Raw genomic sequence first — 24,428 nt, forward strand, 5'->3', positions numbered from 1 at the left:
GGTGGTTTTTAAGTCCCACAAGTACTCACATTAGTATGAGGAAAGTCATTTTAAAGAGAGCATGTACATCTCACAAATTGGTGTTGATAGGTGGAATTTCTTTCTTAAAATACCCGATCCAACCCCCTATTGTTAATCTTATGTTTTGGGAAGTGGGGGTTAAGGCGTCATAAAAAAAAACTCATTTTTCATAGGATCTTTAGGCGTGTCCACAAAGACGCAGATGGTAAAACAAAACATGAAAACCTGAAAAGCCAGGTATGATATTCGAGCCCCGGAAGCTAAACTATATGCAAGGGAGAAGATATATTAATGTGTTAAAGAATATAAATGAGTAAAAATCAATCTTGGATATGTTTGACAAAAATTAGGAGAATATATTAATAAATGACATTGGTGTTATAGCCCCTACGACCCTTAAATTCAATTTATGTCTGTCCCTATAACAATCTGATTCACTTGATGATAATTAATTGTAGTTCTTAAATTTGTTTAAGATGACTTAATGCACCTTTTGCAAGTACTTTCCTTTCGAAAGGGTCTTCATTCTTAGTTGGTTCCAAACATTTACTCCTTTAGTATGTTCTACGTACACATTCGTACCAAAATGAAAACGGGGAGAGGCAGAGTACTTGCTACACCTCTTTTATAGGTATCCCACAACTATTTCGATCGACGGGCGTGGCGATGATGATCATAACATTAGTTCAGTGTCGTCCATTACTCATGAACGACACCTGTTAAACTTTTAGAGTCAGGTTGGCATATGTTGTGGTGTCTTCAGCGGGACAAACAAAAATAAATCCAGTCTCCAATGTCGATGTTTTAACACGAAGAGTCAAAATGCATGGTAATGGCCACATGGTTTTGACTGCATGTCGCAATATGCTTTGAAATATTCTTAAGGTTTTTTGTTTTAAGCCAGCAAAACCCCAAATACCCTCGAGGATAAAATCGACAAGCTAGCTCGGATAATGGCCAATAAAGATGGCGAAAGGAGGAAAGGGGCATTTATTGCAGGTCATAGTGCATTTGGAGTCTTATACCTCTCACCTCATATCAGGTGATGAATGCTGTTTCTATGATATAAGGCAGTGCCATATTTTCACTTTGCTTTGTTCTCCCACTGTACATTATATAATGAATGATTTGTCTCATGATGTATAGCAAAGGAATATCTTCATTTTGTATTGTTCATCTGTCTCCCGACGTACATTATTTTCATACCTCGAATCAAATGATGAATGTATATAAAAATCAATGCAGCATCTTCATCTTGTTTTGTTCCTCTGTCTTCCGTTGCCCAGGTAACCATGTCTGATCAGAGAGAAGCCGAGACAGCGACGAAAGAAGCCAACCCCATCATTGATGGCAGGAAAGCAAACGTCAATCTGGCCTTCCTTGGAGCTAAGCCCAGGAATAACCCAACCACAAATGGAGGTAAGAATCTGGCAAAAATATACACCGATGTCCCTCCAACCCTCATCCCTCCCCTCTTTGTTACCACATCTCACTCCCATCTTGCAATATAATATACAAATTCCACTAAATCATTCCGCGTTCACCGTAGGTCCCATCAAAGTAAAGTTTGTATTAAAATTAGCCCAGTCGTGACCATGCCTTACTTTTGCGTATTCCAAATATTACTATAAATTGCCGGAGGAAAAAAGAACGGTTCGTCGAAAAAAAAAACCTCTCAAACACACACATACTAAACAGCCTGCCACAAATCATTATATGGTTTGAATAAAGAACGTTGATGCGTCACATATTTTGTAGAAGGGCACAATTTTGGGGATAATGATCCTGGTCATTTGAGACTATGACACTGTGGGAATGACATTAGAATTAGTGGACGAGCTAATCAATAAACTATGATAATCGATTTAAAAAATAAAAAATAAATAAAAATGAGATCCTATGATTCCAAATCCACCCGTGTAACATGACAAGTCTCATATCTTAACTAATGAGTAGAGGGACGACGAGAAGTGTCGTAGTGCCTGCTTCATCAACTTTATGACGTAGTTAGGTCATTGATTAAATGCTTGGTTCTCGCCGTCAGTAATTGTACGACAGTGATCTTCACACAAAGAAGTGTTTTGATGTGATTAGATAATGTCGATGTACTTTAGTCCAAGTGCTTACGTCATCCGATCCTTTGTAATAGATTAATGACCGGGTGAAAATGACAGTTTTATCACTCGTAAAGATGCCCTCCCCCCTCCTCCGCAACCGCGTCTTTACGCTTTGGTCCAATGCACTTAGCTGTTGTGTTGTTGATATTCTTGAACGAACTCAGAAATCAGCGCGAAAAAACGAAACTACGCTAGCACCGAATTATGTTATTGTGTTCATTTTGAAGTAAAAACGACTATTACTGTGTCATGAATGCTGTGAAATGATCATAAAATACATTCCATAGAATAAAAAGAATGGTCTTTAAATATTCAGACAATGATTAATCTCGACCCCATGCCCATTAATGAATAGGACTACAGTATCATGTACGTGAGTCGATGATAATTATTATGTGCATGGCCATCGCACTAGTATTAGTCAAAATAGCAAAGGTTACAGACTTCGCAGTCATGAATTTTTCAAAATTTAAAGATTTCTAGATGAGATGATCATCTGTATTAATGACTATTTCCATTATTTGTATCAGAACAATTGACCAATAAACTGAATCAATTATCACAAAATCCCATCAGTTCATATATGACCATCGACTTCCTTCAGAAGAAGGAAGGTGTATGCATCTGAGCGTCGGAAATTGGGTACTGTATCCACCAAGCCGCCATTTTGATACTCCCAATATCACTACTTCAACGTATGATATTATGCTACGTTCACCTGGGAATCCCTTAAAAGCTCATTTCATTTTTTGCCCAATATTGCATTGCATTGTGAGCATTTTCCGCTAATAAATATGTCCTCGTTCTATTGTCATCTCGGGGATTATCGACGCTGTTGCTAGTGTACCCGGTGGAGGCCTTGGAGTTACTTTACGGTGATCAGATGTTAATAGTCTTGTCTACTGCTGGTGATATAAAATGAAACAAACAAAAATAGAACTGTCAATAAATTGGGATCTCGCCAATTAAATAGACACGAACTTGGGACAAGCGATTTTGGCAGTAATTAAAAGATCGAGCCTTCACAAAGACCAAAAGCCTGACGACACCCTTTCAGAATAAAGGAATTGGGTCAGCTTTCGATGGGATTGGGTGACGATGCCAATAATAACCGATGAATTGTACGATTCATGTTCTTGATTTCAATTACTGCTGTATCATGATAAGCTACAAAGATATTAACTTATTTTCACACCATGATAATGCAGTATGGACTTGTCCGTAACCAGAGATTGAAAAAAGCAAAGTCAGTATGGTCTGCTTACTCTGCTATGAGCATGCAAGGCCTTAAATTAATATTCATGTTCGAACGTTTTACATTTCATCTGTTTGACAATACACTCAGCATTATTGCCATCGTTTCAGCAGTCTCCATAAATGTCATGAACTTTAATTATTCCTATGGAAATTTTAAATAGAAAAAAGGAGCGCGTGGACAATGGTGGAGTTGGGAGTAAAACGATCTTGCCGCAACTCGACAATAAGAACATCGCCGATCATGCTTTCTATTTTTAAGAATGCGATACCTGGGTTCGTCGTTTGTTCCTAAAGCCACGTTGCTACGAAAATAGAAGTATTGAACGCCAGATATTCCATTTGCTATTATTACATTCCACTATAATTCTTCCCGGTCACGTTTCACCCGCGATCGCGTGCCCATGTTTAGTCATACTCAATATTGCCCGCCGATATTTCCATTTTAGTTTCCATGGCGACGCCTTGTCGCAACCCATTTATGCCGTTCTGCCCTGGAAGAAGCGGTGTGGTCAGTAGACCCTGTAAATACTACGATATTTAGTTAGAGGGAGTACAGTAAGACCCCTCCTCCCCACCCCCCCCCCCCCCCAAAAAGTGATAAAAATCCATCGAATGGAATTATTTGGATTGATAAAACCGTGAGCTGGCCACGGTGTAAACTTTGAGATAGCCAAGCGCAATTTGGTTCCCTGGGGGAGTATGACATTTATATTCCTTGTAGAGAATTTCCTAAGGAATCCTTCGCTAAATATTTATCTCTAGTGTCCGCTCTAGGAAGTGTGAAGCAGGAAGTTGCAGAGACTTTCGAGAAATCGACCCAAGGGCATTTTCAATCAATAGCCTATTGTACTGTCCCATAGAAATCATGTTCAGATTATAGAATAGTCGTTGTAATGGTCGCACGTTTGAAGTTGGGTCGACAAGGCTATCGAAAATACCCTACGTTGGTTTATTGAAATCCTGTGCGATCATGTTGAAGAGGATTTCATTTTAGGCATCTTCATTCCGTGATACGCAAACCTACCCGAAGATGAAGGAATGGATGGAGATGTAACTTGATAATATTGGTCAGTCCGAATGTTTGTATCTCTGTTTCGATGAAGACTTATTTAGCTTCTAGAAAACAATTCCATTTCTTGAAGCCCTTTAATTAGATATCAGCTTATTCACATTTGCCTTTAACTTTCATTAAAATTACATATAGCAGCCTCACAGAAAGAGAGTAGCGTCGCTGTGATTCTGTACATGCAATCAACCTGAAGCCGCGAACACCTAAGGCATCTAGATCCTTGCATCCTGTACAACATTCTTGCGATTTCTGTTACAATCCTCCATCAAATCATGAAACCCTGTTTTAGGAGAGGAGAAAAGGAAGAGCTTTGTCATCAACTAGAAATAAAGCAATGCCTATATCATATCCCACTCCAAATCGACGACGACGTTAGCCAATCTCCCAGTGTGTCTTCGGGGTACGCGTTGTAGGTTTCGCGACCTTAGAGGGATTAAGCAAATCCCAATCACCGAGGGAAAAACGACTCTAAATAATAAGAAATCACATTATCTCGATATTATTTCCTCAAATGTCTCCTTTTGTCGTCCGAGCTTGGGTGTAAATCCGCCATGTCGTGTAAACACTTCTTAAATGGCCCTACACATGTCCCCCTCCCTCCTTTTCATTATTGTATAACATCTCTTATTTGTCGACCGCAGGGTAGATCTTAATACCTTACCAGTTCTGGACTCTTTTTTTTTTCTTCAGTTTTCTTGAGAAGTTGAATGAGTGATGACGTCACTGTGTACATGGCGCCATGGCAACGGCAAGCAAACACGTGGACATTTACCTGTATCAGGACCGTGTATAAACACAAATCTTTTTATTTGTGCGATTCATCTTCTGGTGTGGGTTTAGATTCGTCCAAAACGTAACACTAGTTGATTGCCTTGTCCTGTATCTCAATGTATCAAGACTCGAATGAGCCCTGCGATGGCACTGCAAATGGGAAGCCTGAGGTGGTGGTAGTGGGGGGCATTCCTTACCATTGTCAAGTTCATTAACAACACTATCGTTAGGCAATAGGCACCATGACCTTAACCCTGTACACCATCTACCTTTGAGGTGCTTCTGATAAGTTATGTAACTTATAAATGCTTCCACACCCATTCACGAATCCACACGAACGCGCCCTAAGATACATAATTTGCATAAAGAAACATTTCCTCATTCCATCACTCATGTCAAATCATTTAGTGGTCGAGGACTGCCAACTCTTATTCTGATCACAAATTCCCCGTCGGTGAAATATGACATGGAAGAACGATCACACGTGCTATGACTCGTGAGCCTCCGCTACTGTGGCACGATTTGGGGATATTTCCGTGACTTTCTGTTGACGTCGCCAGTACTACAGTAGGGAATTGAGCATGGACATGATAGGGGAAAGGAGTGATATTTGAGAAATAAGATGGGGATGAGACAAGGATGGGATAAATTTTATTTGAACTAATGATCTGATGGTTCTTGGGATTTGTAGGGTCAGTGAGACATATTTTGTAAGATCAAGATGGAATGCCGTGAAGATAGACGAGATCTGTTCGTGCTTCGATTAGACCCACTTTGTTCCAAATTCACCGGTGATTTATAGTAGCAATTCCATTTTATTATTTGTCTCACATAAAAAAACGATTTGTCAGAGTTACAAGTCAGATGAATTACAAAGTGATAACAGGCTACCTATAATGATGAAGTGTCTGAACAGTAATACGGTATGCTCATGAAAATTGCATAATTTTGCTTACCGATATCGAAGGATTCATTGGAAAATTAACTCACTTTACGTAGACTTTTAAAATTGTCAAACGTCAATAACAGTCTTCGCCGAATGATGATAAAGTATGAATCGTCATTAAATAAGCATGACTGAGTCTCTTCCATGTGGCAAGGAAACATTGCAAATGTTTAAAGTCCAATAACATGTCATTATTTATACCTTAACATTCATCAGGTACATACCTTAGTTTGAAGATCCCAAAATGTTATACATGTTTGTGGTTCTTAGAAACCTAGGTTGAATGTGTGTCTAATGCGTGGGCATGATTTATGACATGTAATCGTTCATAAAATGATACGAATGCTTCAACAATATGGAAGCTGAATAACAAGTGAATTAAAATTCATGAATTTCTGGATCTTTCTTAATCCCAAATCCCCCCCCCCCGAAAAAATAAAGTAAAAGTAAAAAGTAAAAATAGATGAGAAAAAGAAATAAAATAAAAAAGGAAATGAAGGACAACGTGTCCATCGTGAAACAAAATCATGAATTTTACTGTCAAACGTATAGATCTGCAAATCAGTGACAAAATAATCATCAAACCGGCTACGATTCGAGACTCTTTAAGTGTTGATTTGCTCATCCTCGTACCTAGAAATCAATGCGGGTATCTTTGCTAATCGGGAAACACGAGAAACTAGGACAACCGATAAGGATAAGAATGAGGTTCAATGTCCTTTTCATTCATAGCAAAATACATGCCGTCAGCATTATTCTTACACTATTTTGGAGATTGTTGGTGTTATTGATTTTGTTGTTTAGGAATCCACACTCGAACATGACTTGTTTTGTTGTCGCTATTGTTGTTGGTTATTTGGGTTTTCACAGACATATCACGATATCGGTCAAGTATGTACGTTAAAAAATGTCTGTGAATGATAAATTGGTCGTTGTCTGATATTGGAGCCCGGTACCATGGATACAGAAGACTCGTGCCTGATCGACAAATGGTACCAAGATCTTTAAAATGCACCTTTTTTTTTAAATTGCAGTATTCTGACAAACGGTGCCTCTTGAACTTTAGGGTACCGTTTGAACCTGAAAGAACTTGATACGGATGAACAACAACTTGGAAAGAGTTGTAGACGTTTGGGAGGGGGTTCGACACCAAGTTCAGTGCCTCCCTTCTCCCCCGTAATGTTAGCAGTGGTGGTGATCCATGCCCACTCCCATTCATCATCGACCATCTCGCTCCCAGATTAACATTCTGCTGACATAAATGTATTGTTCAAACTTGCAACATGATAACATATATATTTGCTGGCATTCACCTGCTAAAAATGTTTTTATGTAGATCGTTCTGAAGAAAAAAGAACACACGCTTGCTGTAAAGTCATCAGAATTGTCCACCGCAGTGTTTCGGAGGATGATTTGTGTTTCTGATTGTCAATCTAGATGGCCTTTTTCATTTTGTTTGCATTCATAAACATTTCGTCGCAAAGCTATCATACGACAAAAAAATAATGCACATCGTTTGTTAAACATGATCGTAGATCCAGCTTCGGGTAGGTCTATGGTTTAAGTGACTTGGTAGAATACGGACTATTCTGTTAACCTAGCATATAGGCTAGGAAAGCAACTCATCAGATTCATAGTCATCATCATTCTTCAGTCTCTACTCACCCCCATTGTGCCATTCAATGATGTTGCCCTTTCAGTACATGTATATGGTTGGCACATCCAAGAGACAGATTTGATGGATATGAAAGCATGGTTACGGTTTGACCCCTGTACAACATGAAATCGTGTCTCACTCATGTCACCTTACCCTCTGCAGGGGGAAAGGGGTCACGTGGGTTCGAGACATAAGGGAGATAGTCGGTATGTTACCGCGGATTAACATTGTTTACACGAGATCAAATCTTCGTGTCATGTTAGGGGGAAGATATCAGAAACAGCTGGATGAACGAACAAACAAAAGAGACAAATTAGAAACTTAACATTTTTTTGGACTCTACATCCTTCGTTTTCATAGTGAATTGATCCTTTGAAATGATGAGGTAATGTAGTGTGAAGGTTGAGGTTTAGATGCACTTTTTCTTACCAATATTTCTTCTCCGTAAACATTCGGGGTAGCTTTGAAGACGCCAAAGCAGCACGATCATGCTATAGGGCGACATGTATAGCTTGTTATCGTACGTAAAAATGTCCCTTCCTCCCCTGAAGATGTGTCGTAAAGTGTATAATATTTCAACCATTTTGGGACGAGAATATTATGAAGTCTATTCATAGTTCAGGTCTGTAATTTGACTCGACATCAATAGTTTAAAACAAAAGTACACATAATATTTGAGATGCGATTATATTGCAACTCGATTCGCAGCAAATGATGATATCTAAATTCGGCATTTTTATTCATTTATGATAACATAATTACGTCTACATGTGGCTCCGTCAGCTACACAGACTATATACCCAAAATGCTGTACACTGCATAAACATCATTTTACAAATAGAAGCATCGTACTTTGTGATTTTCAATGATATAGCTCATTTCGTTTTCAACATTATGTTATATTTACGATCCGAAGATTGCTGCGATTGTTTTATGAAATTGGCTTTCACCCATAAAGCCCCTTTTTAACCTTCATGTTATTTTAATACGTATTAGATTACATCAATGTCATTATACTTTAATCGCAATAATTATAGATCCTAACTTTGACATATATCTTTTCTGTTATTTTACAGAGAAAATGAAATTTGATATAGTGAAATATTATCAGGTCGTATTGTTCAGGAGAGAGAGAGAGAGGGGGGGGGGCGGGGTGGGCAGGAGTCGCTTGTCGTTCCTTCGAATTTAGCGATTACAAAATATTTGAAAACGGAGAGACGGTGAAGAAGGAGTGCATGATACAGACGTCGGTGATATTTGATATATGATATTGGTTTCCACTCAATTACATAGCTATGCTCATTTACAATGCACAAACGTGAGCGGACAGATTGGGAAGGCACATTTTGTATACAAAATGTCTCATGCGTGTATAATGCATTGACAATGTAATGAAGATGGATATAGGGAAAAGCGTGGCGTATACACGTATCACGAAGTGGTGGATGGGAGGGGGTATGGGGTTAGTGAGGAACCATCACACAGAATTAAAACGTTCTTTTCCAAAAATCGATGATCCTAGTGCCTGGTGCTTGCTGTTTGTACGGTAAATGACCGATAAGTGCCTTCGATGGGTTCCATACGTACATGTGATTTTGATTAGCGGGTAGTGGATTAAACACGTTCAAAGGCGGATCCTAGAGGTAAAGGTGACTGTGCTTTAACATGATATCAATGACATGACATTGTTAGTATAAGGGGTACATGGAAAACGAAAGGTCATTACCGTGAATCATTTTTAGCATAACTTTTCTGGATTTTTTCAAATCTACCTTGTTTGATCTGATTGTCTTTCGTTTGCCATCTCCTCATATCTCCCTGTCTCATCATTCACTCTTTGTCTTCATCCCCATCACTCTCTTTCCTTCTCTCCTTCTTCTCTCTCCTTCTCCTCTCCCCTTCTTCTCTCCCCTTCTCTTACTCTCACTTTCCTTTTCTTTTTTTTGCTTTAAAAACAAATATATCTCTCCATCCCTTCCCCCTTTCCCATCGTTCTCTCTCCCTCTTCATTTGCCCCCATTCTCTAGAACTCTCTCTCTCTCTCTCGCAAGCCCTTCCTCCGTTTCGGACACACTTTGGTATCTACAGTATTAGGACATCCTTCTTTCTCTCCATCCCTCCCTCGAGCGATATCTGATATCATGCTGTCATGTTTGTACGCCATAGCGAACATGAATGTCAACGCAAACTCATAATGCTCCTTACCATGCATGGGGTTCGTTAACTTGCCCCTCTCGTCGCATCGACGTCGACGGTTACAGTTCCAAGCTCTTTAAGAACTGTTGGACGCACGGACAAGAATGATATGACGTGTACACAACGCAGCCCTTAAAGAGCATAGGCCTACATGTTGAGACAAAGATGTTCTGAAAAGCAATTTACATAAACTTAAACTTGTTTTTCCTTCAGTAACGGGTTTAAAACATCCATGGTGACTCGGACCCCATACAGTACTTGGGCCATCACCAATAGCACCAGTCTTATTCAAATATTGTTGACAGCATGTGAGATATTCCTTTAATTAACCATTAACCACAATTAATCTGCAAGCTAAAAGTACCAGGTCGAAGAAATTTGAACAGAAGGCCTATAAGTAGGCCTACTTGAGCAGGGACGCATTCAAGTGCGAAAGTGGCGCCGAACTCGAACGGTACCCTTGCCCCCACCCAACATTCGAAAACCATTAAACGAGACATTAACTCTCATCAGCATGATCAGTAAAGCGATCGTACGTGGCAAATGCCAGTCGATAAGGAAGCACGTATCATCGTGCCGTCATACAGCATCATCATGGCATGATCTAGTCTAGTTAGACATCGACCATCAAAACAACTGTATTGATATCCACATTAACCTTTTCAGAGACAATTACGAGGAGCAAACGCTAAATGCAAACGTATTACTTGATGTCCTTGTGTTTCATTTCATCCCATTACGCAAATGGAGAAAACTATCTTGTAGCCGCTGTGCTTCATTAGATACCCCCCAAATGAAATAAGTTAAGATGCCGATGTAGGATCCTAGGCTATCAAGTTTTCGCAACCCTGTACCCCCCTTTCCCTCTTAATCTCTCTCTCCCTCGCACTCTCTTCTTCTCTGTCTGTCTCTTATCTTCTTGTATTAACCTTCATCATTACTTTCCCTTTCCATAATCAGCTTAAGAAGCTGAGACATATTAAAACTTTCGAGAAATGAACGCAAGGGCAGTTTCAGTAACCTCATGCATAATTTCATAAAAATCATGTTCGAAACAAACTGAACTCTTGATTGCACTCACTGTTTCTTTGACAAGTTGAGACATTTTTAAAAGTTCCATGTTAGATATTCAGAATTTTTTTTTGAACGGAGACGAAAAAGACTTGCAATTTCTGACGCAAACATGGGTCACAGTAAGTCATTGTGGGTCAAAGGTGCTTATTTGTTTCATTTGTGATGCTAATCTAGGGACGTTCGTTGACATACATGTACAACTATTCCTTCAAATAAATGATTTCGGCACGGGAAAAAACAATGTACAGTACTTCTACAAAAAAAAAACGGGGGACAGATAGAGCTTCCATGAATATCACTTAACTTGACATTTTGTGATCACGTCATGGTTCTTTTACAAAAAATACAAACACATGTCTGAATGCGATGAAAAACAAGTCAATATGATTCGAATGATAAAAATCATTCTGTTTTTGAGTTATCTAATTGAATGTTTCGACTGAACTTTGATTGGTTCAGCTAACAACAAAAAGGCGCGCAAATTGCTCAGAAGTGTTTGCCAAAATTCGTCGGGTGTCATTGTTTTGACTTTATAATGTCTCGAGCCGTTGCGACGAGTGACGGCGGGAAACCTGGGGAACCAAAAATGGACTCTAAACAATCGAGCGATCGAGCTCCGATAATGTACCAAATCCCGTCTGTAATTTGTATTTTCTTCCCGTCGCACTAGGGAGCTACGTTGTGGGCTTCTTCAACCCTCAATATTTGATGAAGAGAATTAAAGGGGCGTACTAAGTTCTTACTTTTGATATAGGGTACGCTGATTCGAGGTTGGCGAACATTCCCTCTTCCAATTCTCCCGCCTCAATGCAAACCAGATCGTTTATGATCAGTTCGTTTGGTGCCTTTACCAGTCTAGGGGTTATAAGATGATCCTCCGCCTCCTCCTTAGTCACTCCATTCTGGTACCTTGCGGACGTGTTGATGTCTAGGAGCAGCGCGGGAGAAAAAAAATCAGTTACTCGACTTAAGAAAACCCAAGATATTGGGCAATTTGTCGCGTCCCTGTAACTCCTTGTCATAGTATTGGAAACATGATGTTTTGGATGTAATGGTCTTCAGCTGTAATGGATTATGGGATAAACCCGACATCGATGGGAAAAGGACGAATTCCATTTAATGTAATGGGCAACATGCTTAGCCTGGCTTCGAAACGTTCTCTTTTCAGTTAAATTCTATATGGGAATTTCACATGCGGCTAGATTACGATAGAGACTTCATTTAAATTAGAAGATGATGGGTGATGTCGAGAGTTAGCTAAAAGGGAAGATATGTAAATTTATGAATGAGAAAAAGTTATTCTAAGTCTGAGCAGAAAAAATACTCAAACAACATACCTAACAATCTCAACTAGTTTACAGCTTATCCCATTGGTATTCTAAATCATGTAGGCCTAATAAATTTGCTTGCAATGTGATCTCATGAAATTGCACTACTTACAAGTAGATCTTATCTTTGCCGTAAATTCGATGGATAACAGAAATCTTCACTATCATTATCTTTATCATTACTTTGAGTTTTGTTTCATGAAAAGGAAAATCGTTACAAACATTCTGGATAGAAGTCTATGACTCGTCTGGTATCTATGTCTTCCGTATCGATGTGGGCGTAGTGTCCCATTCGTCCCATCTACTGTCTTTCGGTGGGGTAAATTGGTAGAGCTAAAAGGGCCAGGTCAAGATTTAGACTTCATCAACCGTTTACTGTTTCTTGGCTATCAACTTTCAGACGGATCGAATGGCACATTCCAAGAAAGACTCATTCTTCCACCCCAGTTTGTTTTCATCAAAGTTTCTATAGTAACCCCCGTTTTTCATTTAATATGTTTATCGTAAATAATTATGTGCACGAAGATTTTGTTATTGTTGTACGAGTACGCATGATTTCGTCACCCGATGATGACACAATTTGATTAGCGTTCGGGTAAAATAATTTCATAAATGATTTCCTGAACCCAATATCTACCGATGAATTATTACGCAACGTTAGCATTTTGCCATCAAATTTCGATCTTAAAAACATTGTATAATTTTTAAAGACATCAATAAAATAATAATGATAATTTTAAATTAAATATTTCATAAGAATGAGATATTCGAATTAAACTTGCTTGGATAAAAGTGCACTTTTCATTGTAGAATATTTCTCTCAAATAACAAACCTCTCTGTAATGCCCTCGTTTCATGACATGTATTTGAGAGTAATTATCTGCTCTAATGATCTGAAAAAACGGGCGTATAAGGAGAGGCAGATAGGCACTCTGTCAAGTGCCAACGACAGCTGTGAAGTCAGGCAGAACTTGGCACCTTGCCAGCTGGGACGCAATGGGCGTAATTTTACGGTCCGAGACCGCTAATGTGTGCCATCCCACTGCCCTTTAAGTCCGAATTGACTTCAACTAATATATCTCTCTTCTATATTATGCCAGTTTAGGCGGGCATTTGCTCCGGTGTAGGCTCTACTAATCCATCTGTTGGAATTTTGATTAAAATAGCGAGCAATTATTGCTCCATACGTCCTGTTTGATAAAAGGTGATGTTTTGATGATAAATGACCCGCACACAACGACACCCTCCCCATGGTCATGGCGTTTGACGTGTGAGAATCGGGGAGCAGACTTCGTGAGGTCACAATGAATTTGTAACTTGCCATTCGAAGCTGCTGATTTCTACATAATTTAGGAATGATTAAAGAAAAATCATGTTGACATCTTATCTTTACCCCTCCCCCCAAAAAAAAAAATCAACAAAAAATCAACAAAATCAACAACAAAAATCCAACAAAAAAAAATCGTTGCATGTCAGTAACTATCTGGCACTTATGTTCACTCGCGGATGAAGTGATAGATGTGGACGCATTCAGCCAGTGCTCCTTCTTTGAAACCCAAGTTGCACACCTTTAGTACACTACCCCCACCCATCCCCTCCCCCTCTCCTTATACAATTCCTAGATCCGCCCTTTCGTATGTGTGCATCTCGACCTTCTGCCTATTATTATTACACATTATAAAGGGACAAAATTGTGGCACATGATATAACATGCTGCACATTATTATATGCACGAATGTTTACTCTCTCTTGGGCCACATACCAGCTCCACGGTATCAGCTTTCCAGAAAATAACGTGTAAGTCGGTGACAATATAACGTATACCCTGCTTCAGGAGCTATTGTGACACTTCTACGTCTTCCGTCCAATATAATACCAGAGCTCCTCGCCTTCGTAAAGACACCCATTTTGTACTGAATGGCCAGGGGAGCTATTTCTGGCACACGGGGCTAAAGGAAGATTATGATTTCCTTCATGTTTACTCCCAACATTGCCTGTTTTTATACGGATTCCCATTGACTAGCTATCTCGGTATTTACGTGGTATGCTTGCAGTATTGGCATGGCAACCGTAATATTAAGAACATTCCCCACGATACATTTGTTTGTCTCCGTTAATGTTGGTGGAGTAGAAGCACGCATGTGACTTGATTGTGTGATCGTCGTTATACCGAGATGGAAAGATAGCTGATACAGTAGTTGTACATCAAGGTCTCTCTCTAATTCCACCGTTTATACATCCAGCCCTATTTCTCAAATTAGCTAAGAGCATTATGTCTTTTGAAAATGTTAATGGCGGTATTATTGCTCTGTTATACTCGGCCTTGTAAGCTTATTACTCTACATGTTATATTCGTTGACATTTATTTATAACATTCAAACTTCTCATTTCCTACTATTGCTGGCACAGGTAATTCACATAATACTACTTTGCCTTCTCAGCTCTGCTTTAAATATGAATTCCAAATGTCAGCTTTCTCCACAATTCGACCATTTTCCCATCGTTGTCGCTATCTACAAATACAACTGTCCTTTATTTCCGTAACAATACCATAATTATATAAATATCATTAGCAGTAGTTCTGTAGCTTCTTCTTTTCTTTTTTCTTTTTTTTTTTGGGGGGGGGGGGATATCTCACTTGTTACGCATTTGCGAATCAGTCTTTTTAATTGATCATTCCTCTTTCTCTCTTTTTCGCTCTATCTCACGCACACGCACACCCAAAACCCACGCACACTCTCTTTTCATTTGAACCACTTCGGTGTGTACGCGGGTACGTAAGTCATAGTTTAATTACCCATGAGAGAGAGTAATTTCCCCTATTGTCCTTCGTCAACCATCCCCAAACACAGCGAATGGTCGTGTCCAATGGACCAGCGCACTGGGAAGGACATTCAAATGCTTGTGGGAAGGTTGCACAAACTTGTGTACTAAACGTACTGCACTGAAAGTGATCAGCCAATTTGCCATCGATCCTAATGTGTTTTTGAAGCAAGAATTCCTACAATGAAAACAATCTGGATAAGTGGAGAGATCATTTCCAAGGCCTGGAAATGGGTATTTATTTGGACGTTAACTATTTAAAAAAGTTGTTTGTTTCTCAAGAGATGTAGAAATGAGGTTAACTGTATCAATCACATCGAGATTAATGGCGGGCTATTCCCAATACACCAGGAGATAATATATCATCGACATAATATTCAGACAATACTGAAAAGAAAAGGAAATACTGCACATTAATTTGTATGAGTAATGAGTGTGTTCTTTTTGCCCTCATCTCTTCATTAGATATGAACACATTATCATGATATTGTTGTAAGATGAGAAGGTAATATTCGATGTTAAGATTGACAGGCGTGTCAAAATCAAACAAAACAGAATTGCAATAAGTAAAAAGGTATTGTAAATTGTATTATAAAGTAAGAGGTAGAAATATGGGAGGGGGATCTGTGGAAGTTGTTTACTTTGTATTAGCATATCAGTAGAAGTACTCGGTAACTAGCACATTGGCCATAATAACACCAGTTCCGTAATTCGTATACGCTGTTATTGTAGCTTGGCTGACTGAACAGCTCACCCACTGTACCAAGTTTGAATGCCGCCACAGTCTAAAGTACCCGCCAATACAAACTGTAATTCGAATTTCTCCTATGAAAGGAAAGTAGAACGTTATCAACTATGGGAATGTTTGTTGGAGGGAGTAAATAAAATGGAGGAGAATTAAAAAAAAACAGAAAACTAAAGGAAACGTCTATGTGCCCGCTCTTTCCCTCGCTTCTACCCTCTTACTTTCCCTGCTCCGCTTCTGTGAACGCGTTGCGATTCGTAAACAGTTTTCAAAACAAGCTATCCGTATATTGTTGTCAAACATGGTATCCCTAGCTTACCAGTTCCTAATCCCGTACTTAAAAGCGAAGTTGAAGAATCTAATTGTGCGTACCACCAGCGTCAGGTTACATGCATAATTGCGTATCTGAAGAAACCACTAAGTAAAAAGAGGACAATTCGTTCTTTTAATCTGACTGCATTCCACGAAACCTGTATTTTGCCAGCAAAACTAAGTAGTGTATAGTGATATCTGATGAATTTTAATAGATGTTATTGACATTTTGGAGAACTGATATAAGCGTTATACTGATGCAGATAAGTACAAACTGCAAAACTTGTTAATGTCTCCCAAAAGTCGTAACATGTATTCTTATGTATTCTTGTATCATATGAAATCTCCTACCACTTAAAGAGTTCTGGGCCAACTTGTTTTCGTTAAGGGCTCATCCACATATTTGTAGCTTCTCATTTTGTCACCAGATTTAGCTTAGAATCAAAGAGTATAAAAGTCTGTATCTCTCCTCTCTATCGCAATACCAAAGAACCATTTCTTGCTTTTAAAAACTGACTACTTTGCTCCCAACTTCTGCTATTCACATAATACCATCAATACCCGCGCTTTCTTCGCAAAACTCATCATAAAGAGTTTGTTTTTCATGCTGTGCACGGCTGTGTCCCCGTGTTTTCAGCATCCCTTTTAGTAATCATGGAACTCATCAGTAATGTTCCATTCTCTTTGATTGCATCTCCCAAAGCCTGTGGCGACACAGAATCCTTACTAGACACTGTAACACTTCTCATGACTCACGAAGTCTGTGGATCTTTTGTTGTCTTGGGAGTCCTAAACCGGTTTGCGGATCAAATATCGATTGCACGCTACAATTAGTTGTTTTTTTCTTCTTTTCTTTCCAGCAAATTAAATAGATCCACTGACACTCGTCTACTTCAAATTGTACAGTTTCACACCACCCTGCATCAGAATGTTTATCTGCATGCCCCTAAGGCTATTACACTGAATTCGTATTATCTATGGATCTTACTAACGATCTAACTCACTAATGTTCGTTTCGTTTTCCTCTCTTTTACATAGTTGACATCCGGGCATTAGCGGCCATGCGAAATGTTGCAGGAAACCCGTTCCAGCAGACGGCAATTTTCCAATCATCGCCCTATGGGTAAGTCGTCTGCCTTTTTTATGCAAAAATAATTATGCAGTTATGAGTCAGATGTTATAAGGATACACCATGTCCTCTTCATGCTTAACGATGTAATGGATTGTGCATGTAATTACGGACAAAATAGTTACAGGACACAGGGAGAGTATTTTTGTATTCTTTACGTCCCCTCATTTTTTGCTTCTCCTATTTTTTGGCATGGTACTCTTGGTTCTTGTGAAGGTAATGTGAGGGTGTGTCCATGTCAGTTTTTATTTACCTTAAGTCGATTATCCTTAATTTGCTGTCCATACGGTTTTAGATATCACGTTCGGCAGCGCGCAGACATATCTCATACTGTCAAGACAGCAACATGAGGTGACATATCGCTGCCCATACGATGTGACACATCAGTTTGCTAAGACATGCTACATTTAAGATCTTAATATACGTATGGACAGCGAATCTGGATTGTATTTTGCTGCCCGTACAATGTGAGATTTCTCGGCATGGCAAAAAACATGGCTTGAGACCTTCCAGCGTATGGACAGCAAAATCCAGTCGAGTCAGGAATAAAAACTGTCATGGACGCGTCTTTAAAGGTGAAGGGAGGTCTGATGATGTTGAAGTGGTCTTTCGATGGAGGTGCACATGGGCGGAGGGGTGGTGGTGGTGGTGGTGAACAGGGTTATGCACTGGATGGGTTTTAGGGGGCTCATAATGCGACCTCTAGTGACGATATAGCCGAGATGAGTTAAAGAAAATCATTCGTGATGATACGTAGTCATATTTATAATCGGTTTTAAAAGACCTACTTAATGAATCTCTTCTTAATGAATCTCTTCATGTATACAATCTTAGTGTTGTTTGGTGTGCTACACTCATCGTAGAACTTCACGGTTACGCAGTATAGAGAAACAATATTAGACTGCAGGCTTCTACACTATAGTCCATTATCAATTATACACTACTTATGTCCTATGAGAGTTATATCTATATATTTTTTGAAGTACAACGTATTATTATGACGGGGTATATTACTCCAGCTATAAGAAAGTAAGAAAATTGAAGGAATGAATTTATTTCCCGCTTTAGACTGAATTTAAGGAACTGTGCTCTGAACGTATATCAAATTTCTTTCATCAGCATGCCCAGAAAGGGACATCATTAGTCTCTACCCCATGCAGTCCGCACCAACCCATTATGATATGAAATAGACAACACATACAAAAAAAAGACATGCGATCACGCAATTATGATTATGTTGATTACCTCTCTAATTACAACCTATACAAGGTCATACTATACCGAATGGCGATTAACTAATGGTGTTCAGAAATGTGGTAATTCATACGGAACGAGCCTATAATACTTTTTCTCACTATCCGACCTGTATCCACTCATATCTACCATCTATCGTTTTAGTGTCCTTGTAATAGCAGCGTTCTGTCATTTTCACTAATTGGGCACCGTAGGGTATCCTTAATGTTACGCCGACCATGCTTAATAGTAATACCGATGTTTTCATTTTAGTTCGGTTTTTAGATATGAACAAATAAAGCGAAATTTGCTTTTACTGCCATTTTTAAAATCATAAAAGTAAGTACATTTACTACCATGCAGTACCATAAGTAGATTATTATTATTATTTTTCAGTTATACAATTCTTTGATCGCTTTATTATTAGTCACATGAGTGATATGACAAAATCGACTACTTTAATTAATTCTCAGTTAAAATACTTTTCGTAATATCGAATTTCAGTTAGAATTTATGTTCTAAAACCGATTTGACGTGGTTAGAATCATAAATCTCCCTCACACTGCCCCGACGATGGAAATATACAGTATAACGGCAACTCATCATCTACCTCGATAATAATTGACATCGACAGAGAGCTGTAACGTGTTTTTCTAATCGACTCCAATTTCAAAAACGCACAAAGCGTGACCAGTTTTATTTGTAGCGTCCATTTTCTTAGCGCCTTTTTGTAAACTGCAATAATTATTTTCTGTGCACACAAACCGTACACTACATGAAGTCATAATTTTATGTCAGGCTCTCTCTCTCTCTCCCCTCTTATCCATCTTTCCTCTCAGTCTATCGAGTGTGCATAGCAGAGTACATTTACATGTATCTTGAAAGGGGATGAAATAGCAATGTGATAAAAATTCGATACTATGTAATCTTTTGTCGCGATAATTGAGAGTCGATTGTGACTGTGCGGTCTGTCTGTATTGTCGTCTGCCTCGGAATCCACCCTGTCCGCATGAAGATTTTTAAAAAGAGCCTATTTCTCTCTTAAATTTGTATTGTTGTTATTTTAAATTTTAGCAAATTACATTGGTCGTGTTGTTGACACCAGAGAGCCTTTCCATTTTTGTTGTGATGATACTCTAAGCCAAATCCTAAAGTTACAGGCATAATTGTTGTAGACATAGAGTAGGTGTACATTTATTTTATATATTTTTTTGAGAGGTGAAGCGAAGTACAGCCTATTCATTTATACTGCGTCTAGAAATTCGAACTTGATCTCTTTTTATGTCTACCTGGGTTATGTTAAATGCTATGAACATGAATTACCCTCTCTTTATTCTACTTAAATATGATACCATAAATTAAAGTACGTATGTAATCAAATCAGAGTGCCCGCCATGTGAACCTATAAGCCAGTAAAATACTATTCAAAAGGTTATGTTGTTGGTAATTCTTTGCTACTTGGCCATATGAACTTATGGCAGTTCATTACGTTTTTCTTTGTTTAGGTAATTTTCATCATACGATTTTTAATTTTTTTTATCTTGGATAAATCATAACAATACATGATAATGTCACCAAAATTCTTTTAGCTTTATGTATATTACTTGTTTAAACAAGAAGGTGGATGCGGGGTCAGGGCCATTTTACTTTATTAAATATTACTTGTTTGAAAAATGCTACTAAACAGCTCTTTACATCAGAAACGAATGCTGAACAAACAAACACCAATTTCAAAATCACAAAGGTGGGAAAGGTGCTCACAGTTTTTAATGTTTAAATTAGAGGCCTATAGTGAGCTTGCTTTGACACACAATATTAACTTTTAACAAAGCCTCAGTCTACCACAAGCCAAAATTAATACCTTGATCCCAAGTTAGTAATATATATATATATCTTTCTCTCTCTCTATTTCTCTCTATCTCTCTCTCTCTCTCTCTCTTTACAGCATGCCACCATCCAAAGCCTACTCATTTATTATTCTCACTATCTGTGTGCTTTTTCAACAGCCCTTTTTTCCATGTTCGTTTACAAATTACTCTCACAGTTCAGTCGCGTGCATAAATCAAACGAGTTCACCCTTCACAAAATAAAAGCATTCAAGTCGCGTGTCGTCAGTGAGTTCGACCCCTCTCTCTCTCTCTCTCTCTCTCTCTCTCTCTCTCTCTCTCTCTCTCTCTCTCTCTCTTCTATGTCTATCCCTCTCTTTATCTAATCATTCCCTATTTCTCTATCCTCACTGTCTGTTTCTTTTCTTCAAAATGGCCACTGGCTACATAACAGATGACTCTGCGACGTGAATTACTGCGAAACATCGCCCGAACAGACTAGGGGAATGCCTACGAGCGCATTGAGCGCCTCGTTAAACGATCGTTTTTGCCTGCGTGACCCGAACTGGACTAACAAACAGCCTTCCTTTCCTGATCAAATTAAACCCTCTACTTGTTTTTCTTTTTGTCTTCCCCACCCCTCCCCAATTTCCTATATCATTCAAAATAAAGCATGAAGACGTTTAACATAAAAGCATGGCTGCAACGTATTGTATTATGATAGACCTACAGTTTTTTCTTTGATGCAGTAACAACGTAGACGTAATCTGATGTAAAACTTTGTACAGAAACAGATCTTTGTATTTGATACATGGAAAAACAAATTTTCAAATTAGAAGATAATCTATTAGTAGGCCTACTCACAGCAGAACTACCTATCGAATTACCCTATACATTGTGTAGGTTCTTTATTTTGTGGAACCACTTATTTGGTTGTACGTGGAAGAATCCTCTATAGACGACAAGAGCACAGAAACAACACCCCTCCGTCCCTCGATCCCACCCTCCCACCCCCGTGTTGCGCCGGCAGTGGTCATACACCTGCAAAATGGGTGACTTATCCCTTTAAACCAGGTACGCGTGCGAGGGAGGACACCACTGGGTTTGTGATGCGGTCAGCACGACACCAGGCGAGCTGACTGCTGGCACGAGCCGATCGAGGAATATAGGTGGAGGAGGTGATTGATATACGACCAGCACGTGGACAATAATTATAGCACAAGGGAGTGAGGTGTCCGAACTGACGGACAGTTTAGTGACGAAAGGCACGCGACCTGAAATTGGATCTCACGATGAGGTCTTGGTTCCTGACCCGGCCTATAGAGTTTGGGCTGGCCCCTCCTCCGCCTACATCCTCTTCCTCATCCTCTTCCTATTAATCCTATCTTGTCTCATCCATCTCAATCTCCATCGCCGTTCTCTCAACCTTTTGATTCTCCTCCTCTGTCCTCGTGCTATGCTTGCATGCAGGTTTATGACTGTTAGGTTCATACGTGTTACTCCATAATTACAAAATAGTCCTTCTGTTTTGTACATTTTAATTCTGACCTTATTATCCCTTTCTTACTCTCACTCTCTGCATCTCCTATATTTCGATTGCCCATATTTTTCCTGTCCCTTCCTATGAGTTGATCTCTTTCCCCTCTCCTTTCATTCTCCTTTTCTTTCCCCATCACCTCGATCGTCCCTTTCTTCCAGTTTCTCATTCGCTCCATCTCGCCATACCCCTCTCTCTTTCCCTTTCTCCTTTTCTCCATCTCTCTGTCATTGTCTTTCTTCATCCGTTTTCCCATGGACCTATTATTCTTTAGTAGGTCCATGGTTCCTCCTCTCTGTACTCATCACCCCTAAAAAAAAAATCTCTCTCTATCTCTCCCTCTCTCTCACTGTCTTGAGACCGAGTTCACGACCTTTCTTTCTCCCTGATCGAGTGACCATGAGGTCATGTGATACCCGAGTAGAAGGACTTGCGCGTACACATATCAGTGACTATACTTTCCTTAGGATAGGGATGAGTAGGTTTTTCCCCTCTCGGGGGAAACATTCCTCCATCTAAATTTGGAGATCTTTTCTCGAATATTTTCTCTCCTGGTCACGTAAATCCGTTGATGAAAATGCTACCATCTAGTATCATTACCCTCAGGAATATTGGAATAAGGATAAATGTATTTTTTCATAATGATTGCCTTTCGTCAATTTTGCAGATCAAAGTTAGGGACAATCGTCTTTCGTAAAGGGCTCAGTCTTCTTATAAGGCTTGTGAAGCGGCTAAATCCATGCACACGACTGTCGACTTTATTTGAACGCTTAAATACCTTTCTCTTGTTGCTTGTTTTGGCAATGATTAGAATGTCGTTGAAACAGTGATGTGATCGAGTCTCTCACTGTCTCACTAGTTCATCACATACATACGATCCAAGATGTATAGGCCGTAAACGTGGAGAATGAGTTGTTCTGTTCATTTATAATAGTTCAGACAAACGCTATTTTAACTTATATTTAAATTGTAAATACATTATCATAAGACTTGTGTGATTGTTTTATTGTGGATGTAGATGTGTTATTTGTATGTTTTTTTTTATGATGAATGGAAACAACGTTTTGTTTTCAATATTATGATGGTATATAATGGGTATTGCCCCCAAGTTAGTTTATGCACTTGATGTTCTCTCTAGTTCTATTCACTCTTAATTTATATCTTAATCTATCACCTTTCCCCTTTGTTAGGTGACAGTAACCATGGTAACGAAACTACGCCCACTTCACAGTTGCCATGGCGCTGAACCACGCCCATGACAACTATTTGCCGTTAAAAAGGCCGCAATTAAAAGGTTCGAGAGAATGCGTGATTTTTTGGAGTTTTGTGAAGTGAAATTCTAGATTTTTTTTTTACTTTGACATTTTTGTGGCGTGTGAGTGCCATATGTATCAAACTGTTAGCTCGTCCCTTCTGTTATTCTTTGCTGAACTCAAACCGATTATTATTCTCGATGTCTTTCCAGTTGATTGCTTTGTTTCTTGTTTCTGTTTTCATTTATTTTTGTTGATCTATTTTCTTCTGTATTCATTTATTTATTTACCTTATCCATATCTTCGCGATTTTGCAGTGGTGTGTGATGTGAATTCTGCTAAAAACTCAAATTTAAAATCTTTCCACTGTTTCAAACTAAAAACAATAAAATGTAGTAAATAAATAGGGGATGTCATATACAAATACACATTTTAAAGATACGATATTGAGTAAGCTTCTTTCGTTGTGCTCGCAAATACACGGGAAACTGGTAGGCTCCAAGTTAAATTTTGGCTCAATTTGTGTCATATTTTGGCGCGCCAAAATTTGGCTTGCTTTTCATCAAAGCTGATTCCCCCTGACTAGTGATGATTATAGTACCTCCTTGATTGCAATAAAATCTCAATTCAATTTTCTGTGCATGTTTAGAGTGTCTTAGAATTGATTGACAATTGATTGTTTTGGCGTCTAGTGAAAATTTTGTCCTACTTTTGATAGTTTCTATATATTTGCAGCGTAATCCTTTCTCATTTTGTGTTGCCCGAAGTGCCTTCAATTCTTTCGTGAAATAATACCCGAAGCATTTATGATCCCTTATTTTTGTCTCCATTTTACAAAAAAACGATTTATGTATAGTCAGTTCAGGAATAGAGTTTATAAGTATACATGATACTTGATATATCCTGTTATTCAAAAATAGAAGAAGAAAAATCAAGAAGATTTAAACATTTACCTTTATTGTTGATTATCAAACAATATCTTTGATTCAATCCAAAATCAGATGAATTGTATTACGATTTGTCATTATGCATGGTCAGGGCATGATACTAACGTGTTTTCCCTGTCTTTGATATTTTATTGCAATTTTTATATATTTTGAGCACCTTTTTGAGGTGAAACATCTAGAATATATC

General features: G+C 38.8%; 1 protein-coding gene across 1 annotated transcript in view; it reads left to right on the forward strand.

The window, feature by feature from the left end:
* Window positions 1-24,428, forward strand: part of LOC584380 (RNA-binding protein 38) — a 50,795-nt gene that overhangs the window by 11,414 nt on the left and 14,953 nt on the right. The window contains exons 2-3 of the mRNA XM_030974853.1: window positions 1,308-1,440; window positions 17,355-17,439. Coding sequence (XP_030830713.1) covers window positions 1,308-1,440; window positions 17,355-17,439 — 218 coding nt within the window. The remainder of the gene's footprint in view (window positions 1-1,307; window positions 1,441-17,354; window positions 17,440-24,428) is intronic.

Source organism: Strongylocentrotus purpuratus, unplaced genomic scaffold, assembly GCF_000002235.5.
Source record: "Strongylocentrotus purpuratus isolate Spur 01 unplaced genomic scaffold, Spur_5.0 spur5_scaffold_7, whole genome shotgun sequence".
NCBI classification, from domain to species: Eukaryota; Metazoa; Echinodermata; class Echinoidea; order Camarodonta; family Strongylocentrotidae; genus Strongylocentrotus; species Strongylocentrotus purpuratus.